Below are 15738 nucleotides of genomic sequence, written 5' to 3'. Positions count from 1 at the left end.
GGGTAGAATCTATAGTATATCACTGTGATAAACAACATGTTAGTATCTATGTTCTTAGCTAAATTAAAATGGAGACTTCTGAGCCTTTTTGTATTCAGCAGTGACCTTGGTTACTGTCTTTTGAAGAGTGGTTGTATTTGTGAGTCTCTCATGCCTACTGAAGAGCTGTGAATTATTGTTATAGATGTTCGGTACAGCAACACTTACCACTAAGATTATATCTATGTTAAGACTGTAGCATTCCAGAGCTGGTGAAAATGTGGGAACTGACATGCTCTGCTTTGCACTCTGCAAATTTCTTTTGTTATGAAAAATGTCTAAAGTGAGTTAATCTCTTCAGTTTGAAGAGTCCTAGGGTTCTGAAAATAAGGCTAATGCAGTGTGTACATGTCTCTTATAATAAGTTCAACTGGGAACAGGCCCTGGTGTCTCCACTGTGTAATGACAACGTATTGAAGCAGGTGATGGTAGAAACATCATGCAACATTCTTTCTGGAGATCTCTTTGAAGAATGCAAAAAACTTGTAAGTATCCTGTCCTGTGTTTCTCATTTCTCAGTTCTGCGTGACCTCTGCTGATAGTTATTACAGCTGAGGGAAATAGTGCAGCTACTCTGACAGCACATGGAACATGGACTGCCTAACTGGTATTCTCATCTCTGACCCTGCATTTAGCTGACAGCTAAAGCAGCTGGGAAAATCCAAGATTCCCCTAGTGGAAAACCACAGAAAAACTTCTGCTTGAGGAAAATTTCACTCTAAACTCTAGACAGATGTGTGAAGACAAGTAAAAGGGTTGGCATTTTGGGAGGGAAGGTGGAGGAAAAGTTAACCTAATATAATGCCATTCAAGCTTTTTTCTACTCAAACTGAACAAGACAGTTTGGTAACAGGGCTCAAAATTTATAAAGCTGATCCACTCTTTAGAGTAGTAAGGTGGACAATAAACTACAATGCCTGCAACTGAGAGTGTGGCCCCATTTGAGTTCTTGTTGGCATCAGCAGAAGGATCTGCACTGATTTACATAACATCTCAGCTCTTGGTGAGTGGAGCAGCCAAACCATCTGAATGTTAAATGCTTTTGGGTTAAGGTGATTTAGTGTACTGTATCCTAAATTTATCTTTTTCAGGTGAATCCTGAGCCTTACGTCGATATTTGCATGTATGACACTTGTGCCTGTGAATCTATTGGAGACTGTGCTTGCTTCTGTGATGCTATAGCAGCCTATGCACATGTCTGTGCACAAAAAGGTGTCATTGTTCACTGGAGATCACGAGATCTGTGCCGTAAGTATGATGTCGATGGGGAAGAACTGGAAATGATTTTGAATGACAAGTAAATGGAAAAGGCTCAAGTTCTTTATCAAGAAGCTAAACTATTCTTATCTAGTTTTGTTCCCTCTGATGTCCGGAGAAATTCACTGTGATGGGACAGAGATTGCAAGTCATGGTGATTTTTCCTCTCCCTTTTCTATTTATTTTGAAAAGCCATTCCCTCAAAAATGGGATAGAATGGATTGTAGACCAGTCAAATCCAGATATTTTTTTTTAGTAGATATAGAGTTTGTTCTTAGTAATCATTTTTGTCAAGAACAACTCTCCCTCATCTACACCAAGTATTTCATTATGTGAAAAAATAGATGTATTTGAAGAAGTAGCCTGCCCTGGATGGACTGGGGGAAGTTATTTTAAGTTGTAAATATTTCTCAATACGTATGCAGTGCACCTTCTATTCAATTTGGTGTCTTAGTTCTGAAAGACGTGATGACTTCAATGTTGATTTTTTGCCTTCAATTCTTTTATTGTATAGCACAAAGCTGTGAGAACCTAAATAAACAAGAATTAGATAATCAATGTGAATGGAGATACAATAGCTGTGGACCTGCTTGCCCTATAACATGCCAACACACACAACCTTTGAAGTGCCCTTTACAGTGTGTAGAAGGATGCCATGTTCACTGTCCTGCAGGTAAGTCCATCTTTTACTGCAGTCAGTTAATTACAGTTTTACATTCCAGGAACATTCACAGATTTCTAAGGATGGAAATTGCTTAGGATATAGATACAGAAATTAATTCCTCAATGTTTAACTGATATATTTTCATCACAGTTTCTTGACACGTAAGTTGGAATTTGGTTAGGAATCCTAATTTGTGTCTGTGAGATGAGGACAATCTGTGGAGGGCACTAAATTGTTCCAGGAAGAGAGGAATGGAATCTTGTCATCATGAATGATGAGACGGGAGCAGTGTAATCATGGAGATAGGGGATTAGGGGCTATTTAATGACAGAGGCTGTTGCCTGTGTAAGTTATGAATTTGTGCTGGATGCAGTTATCTGAAATCCAGAAAAGAAACTCTCTAACTGTAATGTGGAGATAGAAAGCCAATGTTCCCTTATTTCTCATGACACATATGAGGCGACTTGATAAACCAAGCATGCACACTGGGAGTTCAAGTTATACATTTAAACAATTAAGACATACATATGCAATACATTGGCATACATATTCATTCTTTTCCAAGAACTTGTTAACATGTGCTAATGTCCCTCTGGGCATGCATGGCCCTCTCGTGGTCTTAAACCACTTACTTTCTCCTCATTTTTCCATCATCATCTTCTTCCCAGTGCCTTTTTAGCTGTTTTTCCCCAGTGAACAGCTTTCTACCTTGGTGCACTGTAACTCAAAACAATTTACGTGAAACTCAAGAAAAATTCTTGCACCGGTGGATGCAAAGATTAAAGTAGTCTTACTGTAAATTCAGTGCTTCTGTGAAGCAGAATTTTTGAGAAAAAAAAGGCTATTCACACACCAAGCAAAGCTAGACTGAAAAATGTTTTAACTAGCACCTGTTGATTCCTTTTAATAAATTAATACATTGGTCATTAAGCTACTGTATTGATCCCAATAGCAAAACCAGCCTATTTCAATACTCACAAAATGCTTGCCTTCAAAGAAGCTACTGTGGTGAAGGAAATTCCTCAACTTGACCTGCTCACTGCTCTCAGGGCTCTAATGCTTCTGAAGCTGCCCAGCAGATTTCGGCTTAACTGTACCCATAAAATTTCTTAGAAAGGGGAAAACAAAAATGTGCAGGAGGAAAATATGAAAGATAAGGAAGATCCAAATGAAGAGTGAAAACTCAAGTGAATATGTGGCTCATAAGATCAGAGTGAAAGTGTTGAAGGAACTGGGATTGTTAAGCTTGGAGAAGAGAAGGCTCCAGGGAGACCTTGTTGTGGGCTTCCAGTACTTGAAGGGAGCATATGAACAGGAAGGGTGGATAGTGATACGACAAGGGGAAATGGTCTTAAACTGAGACAACGGAGGTTTAGGTTAAATGTTCAGAGAAAGTTTTTCACACAGAGGGTCGTGTGACATGTTGGAAGAGATTGCCCAAGGAGTTTGTGGATGCCCCATCCATGGGGCATTCAAGGCCAGGCTGGATGTGGATCTAGGCAGCCTGGTCTAGTGGTTGGCAACCCTACGCATAGCAGAAGAGGTTGAAACTAGATACTCATTATGTTCCTTTTAAACCCAGGCCATTCTATGATTCTATGATTTTATGATTCCATGATTTTATGGATCATATCATATGAAAGCACAAAAAGAAATTTTTTTAAGACCAAAAATAGCTATTCTGGGTCTTGGTACTTCTGTTTACACTTTTACAGACCGGTGAGAGCCTTCTTGGATATAACTTTATGTAAGTATTAAATATGATACTCAAGCCTTCAGTATTCAGGTAATAGACATTTAAATAGTACTCTGGTATGATCAGTACCAGGAGGTAGGAAATAAGAGGACAAATCAGTAATATACATGTGAAAAGGAGAATGTTTCTTTCTCATGGTATTTTTAATACTTTATTCTGAACTATGTTCACCTTCTGCATGGCCCTGGCTGTTGCAGGTTATACACTGAGTAAAATATTTCCAATATCCCACTAAAATAAAAACTGTTTTGAAGTCAAATTTGTGGTGACATTAACACTAGTGGAGTATTCAGAACTTGAACCCAACTCAGAAAACCAGTCATTATTTTTTAAGCAGTATAAATGCAATGGATTGAGTTTGCAATTCAAGAATACTGGCATTTTTATACTACTGTCCTATTTCAAAACAGGGAAAATACTTGATGAACTATCCCTGGATTGTGTCAGTCCAGAAGACTGTCCAGTGTGTGCAGTTGGAGATGTCAAGATCCCACATGGAAGGAGAGTAGTTTTGAACAGAGATCATCCGCAGCACTGTCAATCTTGGTATGATGGAAGAGTTTATGCAGTGAAATAACATGTCTGTTGAGGAGGACAAAGAGAGAGGGATGAAATGTATCCCTACAAATATGTTTTTGGACTTAACCTAATAACACTACTGAATATGAGGCTTAGAAATCCTCTTCTGTGTCAATACTCTTTCTTAAATATCCTGAAAATGAACTTTTTTGATGGGTGGAGCAATTGGATGACAATTGAATTTAAGAAAGGGAAATCTATTAATTCCTTTCAACAGTGTCTTTTCTCGTATGTGGTGGCTTCACTAATTTAAGTCATTCTTCTTTTTTGTAAGGTGTGATTCAATATCAGCAAAGCTATCAAAACTCTTTCCTCCTGCTGGTACTAAGGAACATTATATACGTATAGTGAAAGATCGAAAAATGCACTCCATCTTGAACTTTCTGAGCATTTGGTAGTGTGCAGCATAATTGAGAAAATAATTTCCCCAAGATTTTAAGATGATATACTGCTGTCTGATCCTGCATGCATGCATTTCCAACCATTACAAAATTAATGCAAGGGTGCACTATGCTGCTGTGCAGTATGTGGCATTAGGCCCTTCAGCTGCACAGTGGCAGAGACAGATTTTCATACTGTATGCTGCTAAATGGCATATTACACAAAGTTCTATATTACCTGAAAGCTTGGCCTGCTTCAACTCTCTAGTCTCTTGAGAGATACTTTGACTAGTAACTCCAAATGCTGTGAATACAAAATTCTTTTCCATTATGTAATTTGATCTTATTTAACAGAAACTGAGTTGTTAAACTGCAGCAGCTATTAGCCCAGACTAACACCTTAGCTGCAAAGAGTCTAAACGTCACAGAACCTCCAAATGGGTACAAAACTGGAATTCTTGGCCTTTTGCTGGAGCTAGTGTGCATCTGCCTTATAAACCCAAGACATGAGACTGTTAGGCTGATCAATAACTAAAAAAAAACCATGAAACACCATCAATAAAACAACTGTATTCATGAAGAACCTTGAATTCCATCAAGAGGTCAAGAAAGAGTCTTCACAATTGAGTATATGTTTCCTAATCCTTGAAATTTTTAATAATAATTTTTCTTAAATGTTGATCAATTGGCTGCAGTTCACAAAAGATTACAGAGTGTTAGGATAACTTACCTCACTAGGGAAACATCTTTTTGCATAGCTGTCACCTAATTTAGAATGCCTACACCATCTGTACAAACAATAAAAGATATTGTGCAAAAATGAATTTTATAGCAAATGCCCAAAGGAAATTGGAAAGTAGAAAAGTCTTGTTCATATTAGGATTAAAATAATAAATCTTCTGTTGCTTTGCATTAATGACAAAAATATCTGAGCGTTCTTCAATTAAAAAGACACTCAAAGCAGCTTGTATATAATATAGCCCTGTGAGAACTTAAAACTAAGATGCCATATGTAAAATGACACATTTTCCTGAAAAAAATGATACCTTCTTCTAGCATTTACTTGTTCGGTCTATGCATCTTTGGTTTTCTCTGACAGTGAGAATTAGTACTTCCTTATGCCTTCATATATTTTCCATATTCCCTCCCTTATACTGTCCAGTAATACAAGTAAAATGTCTTTACTGATTCTGAGTCGTGTTGTTCATGAGTACAGATGTACTGATTTTTGGTCAGATAAGTGAAGTAAAGAGAATGATACAAACAAGATTAGCAGAGTAGAATTGTTAAAGCTTTACTGAAATTAGAAATTAATTAATTATAAACAAGTTCCTAAAAGGTGGAGAGTGACAGAAGTGAAAAATCTTATGGGATTAAGAAAGGATTAACAGTGGATAATGTGGAGATGCATTAGGTAGTGAAGTACACTCGAACCTGAGATGGAAGGGAGAAGAGAAAAATGTACTAAGGGAGGTGAGCAGAAATTGTGAGGAAGGTAAGAAGAATAAGAGAAAACATAAAATACATAGGGACTGGAAAACAGAATACAGTATGGGGAAGACAACGAAACACACATTAAAAAACGTAGGGGGTGAATATACATGGTTAGCGGAGGACATGACCATGTGAGCCTAGGCTCTTTTTCTCCTAACAGATAAACATGTACCAGAGCTATTCAAAACAAAATGAAGTCAGAAAAAAATCAAAGGAAACTAGTACAATTTAGATGTGGATAGAAAGCTGATTACATTTTTCTTCTGCTAAGATTAAAACCTGAGTAAGCTAAGCCTCCTCACAAATTCTGCTAAATTTTATTAGAGCCAACTCTAGTATTTTTCTTTGTATTAGCTGCCTTCAGTTTGCCTCACAGCTTTTCTTCCTTGTGAAGCAAACCATGTTTTCCAGTTAAGTTCAGCAGTTGTTGCATTGCTCGAGCTCAGAGTATTTCCATGCTGTTCCTAGACACAGATTTCACATGTTCTACTACAAGCTTTTATAAGAAGAGCACTGTCTGACAAATACAGCATATATTTTCAAATGCTTCCTGTATTTAAGCAAACATGCATGAACAGTTCCTCCTCTGAGTGGGTTTAATAGAGTTTGGCTATACAGTTCCTTGTGGGGAAGGGGATGAAAAAAAAAATCACTCTTTTGATTTTGTTCTGATTTTGTTTTGTTTTTGTTCATTTTGTTTTGATTTTGTTTGTATATAACCAGTGGACTTTCTTTTGTAAGATGTGGGCAGTATGTTATTAAATGCATTGATTTTTATTTTTTTTTTAATAGTTACTTGTGATGGTTTTTTGTAGTCTATGCGAAGGGAAGAATTTATCCTGCGTGTCCTGTGGACCAGTGGAAGAAATCCTAACACTAACAACACCTGCTCCAGAGGAAGACAGAGAACTTGCACCTAGTGAATATTCATGCAGCAAGATGATGGACTTGGCCTTTCTAGTGGATGGCTCCAATAAACTGTCAGAGGAGGACTTTGAACAGCTGAAGACTTTCATAACTGGAATGATGAACAAACTCCACATCTCTCAAAAGAAAATCCGAGTGTCAATTCTGTTATATAGGGCTGGGCCTACAATCTACCTTGGCCTTAAAGATATCAAAACACAGTCCCAGATGAAAAAAATTGTCCAAAGCATAAAATACACAGGTGATGAAGTAGCATCTGTTGCTGAAGTCCTTAAATACATTGTGTTTCAAGTGTTTGGAAAAGCAGAAAGGACTAATGCTGCCCAAATTGCGATGCTATTTGTAGCAAGCAAGTCTCCAGGAAAAGTCCGCACCATCATCCCAGCCTTGAAGAAAAAAAATATTACAGTTATTCCTGTGGGAATTGGACCACATGTTAATGTGGAACAAATCAGATTCATTGAAAAGCAGTTACATACTAGAGCCTTCCAAACGACCAATGTGTTGGAGCTAATGGATAACAGAGATCTCCTAATTGATTATCTGTGTGATCTTGGGCCTGCAGAAAGTTCTCCTGTGCCCACTCCAACAATGTCTAATGACTTATTTACCCAGAGAGCGCTTACAGTACCACCACACTTCTCAGAAAATCCCACTACAAAAAGTCTGGACATTGCTTTTGTTGTTGAAGGATCTGACAATGTAGGGCTGGAAAATTTCAATATCATCAAGAAGTTCCTTGAGAAGGTGCTCAGAGAAATGAATATAGGACAAGAAAATATTCATGTTACTGTCATGCAGTATTCAGACACTATCACTCTGGAGTATTCCTTTAGGGAAATACAGTCTAAAGAAAGTATTATTGAGAAAGTGAGGAGTATACCCTACCAAGGAGGGAAGGCCACCAACACTGGGCATGCCCTTGACTATATTTCCAAACATACATTTACATCAGCAAATGGAGGCAGGCAGAATGTGCCTCACTTGGTATATATGGTGTCATCCAATCCTTCCACTGATGTTATAACAAGACATCCTACGAGCATAAATGTTATTCCCATAGGCATAACTCCCAATGCAAATGTCCAAGAGCTCAAAATGATCAGTCAGCCTAATAGACCAATAATCTTACAAAGTTACAGCACACTTATTGAAGAAGCACCTGAATTAGTGTTGCAGTCATGCTGCTCTCATAAAACTTGGACAGAAATACCAGGTAAAGTTTAATGTATTTTTTTTGTGTAATTTCCTGTTTCCTCTATCCTGTCTCCTTTGTTTTTACTTCACATGTCTGAAAAATCTCGTATCTCAACTGATATTTTGTCCAAATGCAAAGGAAGGAACATTTATCCTTATTTGACTCAGGTGATTCCACCCCAGTTTGGTAGTGCCATCCACTGACCTGCAGCCAGCCTTCTGTGGTCTGAGCAGTTCTTGGCTGTGTTTGTCAGTAGTGTATAGTAGCTTTCAGATAGAATGGAATGTAAGAGCAGAAAGAGTATTCTCATCTATCCACCTCAAGCAAGTAACAAAGTTCCTCTTATCAAACGTGACTAAATTGTTTGTTTATTTTTAGTCCTCTGAGAGCAAAATAACATTAGCAGAACAGACGGAACTGAAATATAAATCTTGAGCCCTTCATTAAATATACTTACTGTTTCAACTTTGTTTTCTCCAACTGCAGCAGATAGCCCTTTCTACTCCTGCCAATAGATTAGTAGATGTTAGTTCTGGTTATCATGCTTAATGCTCTTTGTTTTTTTCCTCCCAACTCAGAGTTGTGCAACAAACCTATGGATGTCATTTTTCTTCTGGATGGAAGTCCTAATATTGGAGCATCAGAGTTTGAGGAAATGAAAAACTTTGTACAGGCATTTATTGAAAGAGCTGATATCAGTATGTGCCTCTCTTTTACCTCAAAAAACATAATTACTTTCAAATTCTTTTGCTTATACTAGACAAACAGCTCACTAAAGTCTTATTTTGTTTGTTATTTTAAATGATGGCAAAATTGTTCTGAAAAGCTAGGTTTGTATATTTTATGTAAAGCATTTCAGCTGTGGATCTTTGTGTCCTAATTTCAGCACAATTTGAGATCAATGCACTACATAGACCTCCCTGCCCATGGCACAGGGATTGGAACAAGATGGTCTTTAGATTTTTATTGTAAGACATTCATATGCATTGCTTAAAGTATTTGTTTTCTGCCTTTCACTCCAGGCAATACATCAGTTCATGTGTCTGTTCTCCAGTATGCCAGGGAAAATAATCTAGAAATTTCATTGAACAAGCCTCAGGAGACTGAAAATCTCATCAAGATGGTTCACTCAATTAAACAGAGGGAACAAGGTCCTACCAGACTGGGTGAGTGATTACGTGGATGTTAATATTTATGCAAGAAGGGAGGAAAAAAAAGAAAGAAGTCCTGTGAATATAGTCTGATCTTGATCACCAATTTCTGTTAGTGTTTTCTACTAGAGTGCTCAGGTTTCTAATTCAAGTATTATCTTTACTATATGTACATTTCTTGGTAAAGTTTCAATTTTCATTAAAATGTAACTTTAAATGACTTGGGTTTTATCTTAATGTATTTTGGAAAGAAGAGCAGCAGTTATTTTTTAGCTCTGAAATAATTCTAAAGATTTTAATTCATTATCTTTCAAGCAAGCAAAACGTGATCAGAAAGTGAAAACTCAATCATAAACTTTTCAGTATCAATTATTGAGGTATTTAGCAGCAGAGATGATTATGCTGGATTTGATAGCCACCCTCTCCAGCTGTTTGTTGCTCTTTGCTGGGCCAGTGTAATGGGTCTTGTTTTGAAACAGCTTAGAACATAACTACTGTGTTACTGGGTAGTTTTGTTCCTTGTCAAATTGCCATGCTGGTCCCACAAGGACTCAGGTTGACACAAAGCTGGGAATGGTGCCAGGAAGCAGTGATCACCTACCAAAAATTACTTGTGAAACAGTGTATTTGCTGGAAATCTGCATCCTGAAGCATATGTCCACTTCAAATTTTTATGTGCTAAACATAACAGATTTCCCACTGAATCCGTGGAAATTCAATACACATATGTATCAGTTGTAGGGTACAGCAAACAGTGATTCTCCTACAGTGTATCTGATCTTTCACCAGATAACCTGATAATTTTGTTCTTTTGGACTAGACTACATTTGCTCTGGCAGCAGTCTAGCATTAATGTCCTGTAAGAGTTAAGGACTACACAGATTTTTAGAGTCTTTGGCCTACATTAGGCTGTAAAAAAATGTTGGTACAGAAAAGTGAGAAAAAAACCTGACTTCTATAGTTTGCAGAAGGGTTAGCCATGATTGCTTTCTCAGCCTGGAGAAATAAAAATACCAGATGGCTGATGAGACCTCTACAGACTCATTTTAGGATAAACCATTACATACAAATAGATATGTTTCATGAAATCTTATATGGCAAAGGGTATAGTAAACAATGCTGCAGAATAAATAGAGAAAAAATAATCTTTGGAAAATGAAAAGGGAGAGGCAGCCACATGACATACTTGTTAGTGATTTGTTTATGTCTCATTGGAAAATACTCAGAGATCATGATTGGGGTATAGTATAATAAGCCTAAGTGGAATAGAGTATAAGTAATTCCTCCCAGTGTAATGAAAATAAGTCACTATGGTCCTGTCCTGCACTTTGCAGTGTGTGAATGTGGCTGGCTGAGTAGAAGGATTGACTCTTGGGAAATGCATGGTCATTCATTTCACTCTGTCTGTGCTTAAGCCTCTGGAAACACGGAGGCTGCTTAAAAAGTTTTGAGACAGCTCTAAAAAGACAGCTCTATTTGGATTCTGTACTTCCCTAGGAAATTTTTCTAGTTTATACAGAACTTGATCAGATTTACCTATAAAAAATATCATTCTCATCTGACCATCATTTTCATCTGCTTCTTCTCATCTGTGCTGGCTTCCCTGCTGCAGAAACATGATCCTATAATTCTTATACAACCTTTGCTGACCAAAATAATCCTGTTTCAGTCAAAGCTATACAAGGAGAGAACAACTATAGGTTTGAGTCACATGACTGACTGTACCTTCCCTTAAGTTATAGATGTCTAACATTTTGGCTTGGACTTCAATGAGTCAAAAAGCTCTGACTTGGGCTCCATGTACATAGGTTTCTTTGAAAGTAATTCCTCCTATTTATTTTCATGAAAACTTGTGCAAAGAGCACAATAAAAGTCATTGACTGAACAAATTCTCAGCTACAAACCCTATTTTTTCAACATAGTCACAGCCATTAGCTATTCTTGTTTGGCAGTGATGAACAAGAGCCTGCATGCTGTGCTTGTAAAAATCTGTACTAGTAGAGGTGACTCACTGTTGCTGCTATCACTGCTGAGATGCACCACCCACCATTTCACTGCGCTCACATCCAGTTTGGTCTCTAAAAAAATTCAGTGTCAATAAATGTCAGTGGGTGCCATTTTTTGCACATGGAAGAATTCAGTTCCACGCCTTTGCTTCATAATCATTTCCATGTCAAATGCCAATTTGCAGACTGCCCCTCTGGTGCCATTTGTCACGCAGCAACGAAATGTAACAGAATCTTGATGGGAAGGTTCCATCTCTAATGTCATACCAGAAACAACCATCCATCTCTGATGTTGTAAGCCAACATAAAATAGGAGGCATTACTTTTGGAGCAACCCTATTAAATACATAATGGAGTTAATGTATATAAAGTAACAAATATTCTATTTTTAATTTTTTTTTTTTTTTTTAAAGCATAAAACTAGTGGGATATGTTTCTTTGCTTTTGTGAAACTAACACGATTGTCTGGTTTGATGGCAGTAATTGCAATTCTTAATGAGATATCAGTATATTCATATTTCTCTTTCTGTACTTCATCCTTCAAAATAGCTGTTCACAAATGTGCATACTGCCAAAAAGCGATGACATAAGACGTAGTTTTGAAGTGAGGGATATTTCTATCTGCTAAGAGAGGTCTTACAAGAGTCTGGTAAAGACACATGATCAAATTTTTAATTGCAACTCTATACATTCCATTTGAAAATTCACAAATAATGTATTTATGATGACTAAAAATGGAGTCACAAATAAACAAAAAAATTAATGGATTTTTGCCCAGACTAAACCACGACATTTTTTTTCAGCAATCTTGAAACTTATTTCCAAATTCCTTTATTAAAACAGAAAGCATGGATGCATTTTCTTTGCTGTTTATAGGACTGTGTTTAGCTAATTTGTCAAAATGCATAATCTTCTTTGCCATAACTTGAATCGGCACTACACTGCATCCCAAGCTCTTGTTTCAGCTCAGATAGAGTTAATAGCATACTAACATTTAGTTGCTGCTAAGGGGCCTGGCGGGGCTGCTCATCAGAAAGAGCCCCAGCAATGATGGTGTGGGGCGGAGGTGGGGAGTAACCGTGAACTGTGCTGGGCTGCATTTGGGCTGTGGGCTGTGGATTGGCTATGACTGCCTTAAGTTATGGCTCTAACACGGCTCTAACAAGTGGCTTGTCTCCTAGGGTATTTTCTTGCACTCAAAATGCACAGCATGTAAGAGAGCTGGTCTGTGTGCAATACTGAACAGATAATACTCATTTTAAAAGCTAATGGATGGGGATATGACAGAACTGTACACCTCCAAGACCTGAGATGGGCTACAGGTGTGCTTGCTGAGCTGCAAGCACACCCATATCAGCTGAACTGCTGATATGAGGATATAGTTGAATTAAAGAAAACAAGGGTCTGTCTCCTCTCTGTATGGAGTTTATTCTATGGGGAAAGTTCCAGATCTGTTCCCCCTTCACCTGCCCTGATCTAAGGGCTCTCATCCTGTAAAAAATGTGTCTTAATGTCTTGCTTCATGCCCTCCCTACCCCCTCCCATACACACATTTTAACATTAATAGCAGAATATTGAAGTCTTATAAACAGACCTTTTAAAAAATCCACATGTGGGATCAGTTTGCAAAAGCTAGTTTGCTTTGAAATAAAAAAAAATCCGATATTTTCAGTAAAAATAAATTAGTAAATAGATTCATATTCAGTTAAAATCCTCAATTAAGATATGAAGACCAGTTTCTGATTTATTGTCAAAGAAGGTTGTTTCTGACAGGTCCTTGGTTACCAGGTGCAATCTGGACTATTCACAGGCTTCATAGCTTTGGGCTGTTTCTGTACCTTTTCAAGTGCTAAAGAGCTATGTCTTTTAGCTTCTTTCCCAGGCAACTTTCAGTGCTTGTGGGACACTGACTTCTCCTTTTTAGTTAAGTAGTTGCAGAAGTTTTAGCAAAATCATTGAGACCACTGAAGACATGGATACGTAAGTTCCCAGTAGGAACCTCCACATATTTGGAGTTCACTGTCACAGCTCCACAGGCCCACACAAGGGCTTTACATTTTATTCCTCATTTCAGACAAAAATGAATAAAATAATTACGAAACTGTTTTAAACAGTTTCTGCTTTCCCCAAGTTATTGACAAAACCATCAAACGTTGCTGTGTTGGTTTATGTTTCTCTGGATTTACTTATTCTGGAATGAATATCGTTTGTTAGTTCTTGGATGTATGTCTGTCAACGATTTATGGGCTGGTTTGGCCCGGTTCTGTGACCAGCGGGGCGGAGGGATCCGTGGATCCACTCCTCTGGAAAAGGGAAACAGGGGACCCCAAAATAATTGAAAACAGCAGCAATGATCTGAGGTGGAACAAACTAATTTACTAAATATAGTATCAGCAAAATATAATGAGAGAGAGAGAGCGTATCTGAAAGGTGGATAGGCCTCACCACAACGCTGAGGTGAGAAGTGCAGTCCAGTTGAGCCGATGAAGAAAAGCAGACGGAGAAGAGCAGGCGAAGAAGAGAGCATCAGGTGACCTTGCCAGGAGTTATATCTCCTCGCTGACCGCAAAGCCTCCTGGGGAAATGTAGTTCTTCTTCTCCTCTGAACAGGCACCCAGAACTTCAGTATCAGCAGTCAAACCCCCAGTGCATTATATGATGTTATGATGTGGAATACTGATAACCAAAATCATAAAATTATTACATTCCACCCATTATTCTACATCACTACATCATGCTTAATATATACAAACAAAGTATAAACGCACGCACATACGAACCTATGTATAAAAACATGGAATTACTGACTGCACTCCCCCAGCATCAAATTCCCTTGTGGTACACACTGAACATCCCCATTTCTCTGCATCACCCACCAAGTGGACCCAGGTCCCTGGGCAAAAACAGTTCTGCAATGAGGTTTGCCCTTCCTAGAAGCTGGAAAGACCCAAACTGCTTTTCCTAACATGTTCCTTACATGTACTGCAGGGACCTTGTCTCCCTCTATAATATGTAGGGAGCTGGATTGGGTAGGACAGTTTCGACTGATTGATCTTCTGGTGTTGACCAGCTGGCTGGCTTCTGCCAAATACTTCTCCCAGTGCTTAAATGTTCCGCCACCCAGTGGTTGCCTCCACCATAGTGATCACATAATGCGAGATCATGGCAAGGTGATATAATCAACCTGCCGTGCCTCCCCATATTTGTACTTTTGCCATCGCCCTTCCCCCCAGAGAGATTTCATCTTCTTGGCTTGTTTAATTGTGGCACATGTGTTACAGTCATGAATGATATGTGCAATAGTGTCCATAGTTAAATCCACCCCTCAGTCTCTAGTCCACTTACATGTCACGTCTCTTCCTTGATGGCCTGAGGTCTCATGGGCCCATCGAGCTGGAAATAATTCACCCTTGTTCTGCCAATCTAGGTCTATTTGAGCCACCTCAATTCTGGCAGCTCAGTCTACCTGATGGTTATTTTGCTGATCTTCAGTAGCCCTGCTCTTGGGCACATGGGCATCTACGTGACACACCTTTATAACCATATTTTTTGTTCGGGCAGCAATGTCTTTCCACATTTCAGCAGCCCAAATAGGTTTACCCCTTCTTTGTCAGCTATTTTGTTCCCACTGCTGCAACCACCCCCATAAGGCATTCACTACCATCCATGAGTCAATGTAAAGATAAAGCATTGATCACCTCTCCTGTTCAGCAACATCTAAGGCCAGTTGGACAGCCTTTACCTCTGCAAATTGTCTTGATTCTCCTTTTCCTTCAGTGGCCTCCACAACTTGTCATGTGGGGCTCCACCCAGCAGATTTCCATCTGTGATACTTCCCCACAATACGACATGATCCATCAGTGTGAACAGAGCATATATCTTTTCATTTTCTGGTAGTTCATTGTATGGTGGGGCCTCTTTAGCACGTGATACCTCTTCTGCTGGCGGTGTTCCAAACTTCTTGCCTTCAGGCTAGTCCATGATCACCTCTAGGATTCCTGGACGGCTGAGGTTCCCCATCCGCGCTTGTTGCGTAATCAACGCAATCCACTTACTCCAAGTGGCATCAATGGCATGATGGATGGAGGGAACCTTTCCCTTGAACATCCAGTTCAGCACTGGCAGTCAAGGTGCCAGAAGGAGCTATGTTTCAGTACTGATTACTTCGGAAGCAGCCCGAACCCCCTCATATGCGGCTAAGATCTCCTTCTCAGTTGGAGTGTAGCACTCTTCAGCCCCTCTGTATGCCTGACTCCAGAATCCCAGGGGTCGGCCTCGGGTCTCTCC

At 38.8% G+C, this 15738-nt stretch overlaps 1 protein-coding gene across 1 annotated transcript in view; it reads left to right on the top strand.

The window, feature by feature from the left end:
- VWF (von Willebrand factor) overlaps nucleotides 1–15738 on the top strand; it is a 148968-nt gene that overhangs the window by 69320 nt on the left and 63910 nt on the right. Inside the window, exons 24-30 of the mRNA XM_042889450.1 lie at nucleotides 405–524; nucleotides 1131–1287; nucleotides 1811–1969; nucleotides 4127–4262; nucleotides 6985–8312; nucleotides 8873–8992; nucleotides 9317–9460. Of these exons, the coding sequence (XP_042745384.1) occupies nucleotides 405–524; nucleotides 1131–1287; nucleotides 1811–1969; nucleotides 4127–4262; nucleotides 6985–8312; nucleotides 8873–8992; nucleotides 9317–9460 (2164 nt within the window). The remainder of the gene's footprint in view (nucleotides 1–404; nucleotides 525–1130; nucleotides 1288–1810; nucleotides 1970–4126; nucleotides 4263–6984; nucleotides 8313–8872; nucleotides 8993–9316; nucleotides 9461–15738) is intronic.

The sequence above is a fragment of the Lagopus leucura genome, unplaced genomic scaffold (assembly GCF_019238085.1).
Source record: "Lagopus leucura isolate 7727_CA_CO unplaced genomic scaffold, USGS_WTPT01 Super-Scaffold_100159, whole genome shotgun sequence".
Classification (NCBI taxonomy): Eukaryota; Metazoa; Chordata; class Aves; order Galliformes; family Phasianidae; genus Lagopus; species Lagopus leucura.
This window is presented reverse-complemented; position numbering and strand designations above follow the sequence as displayed.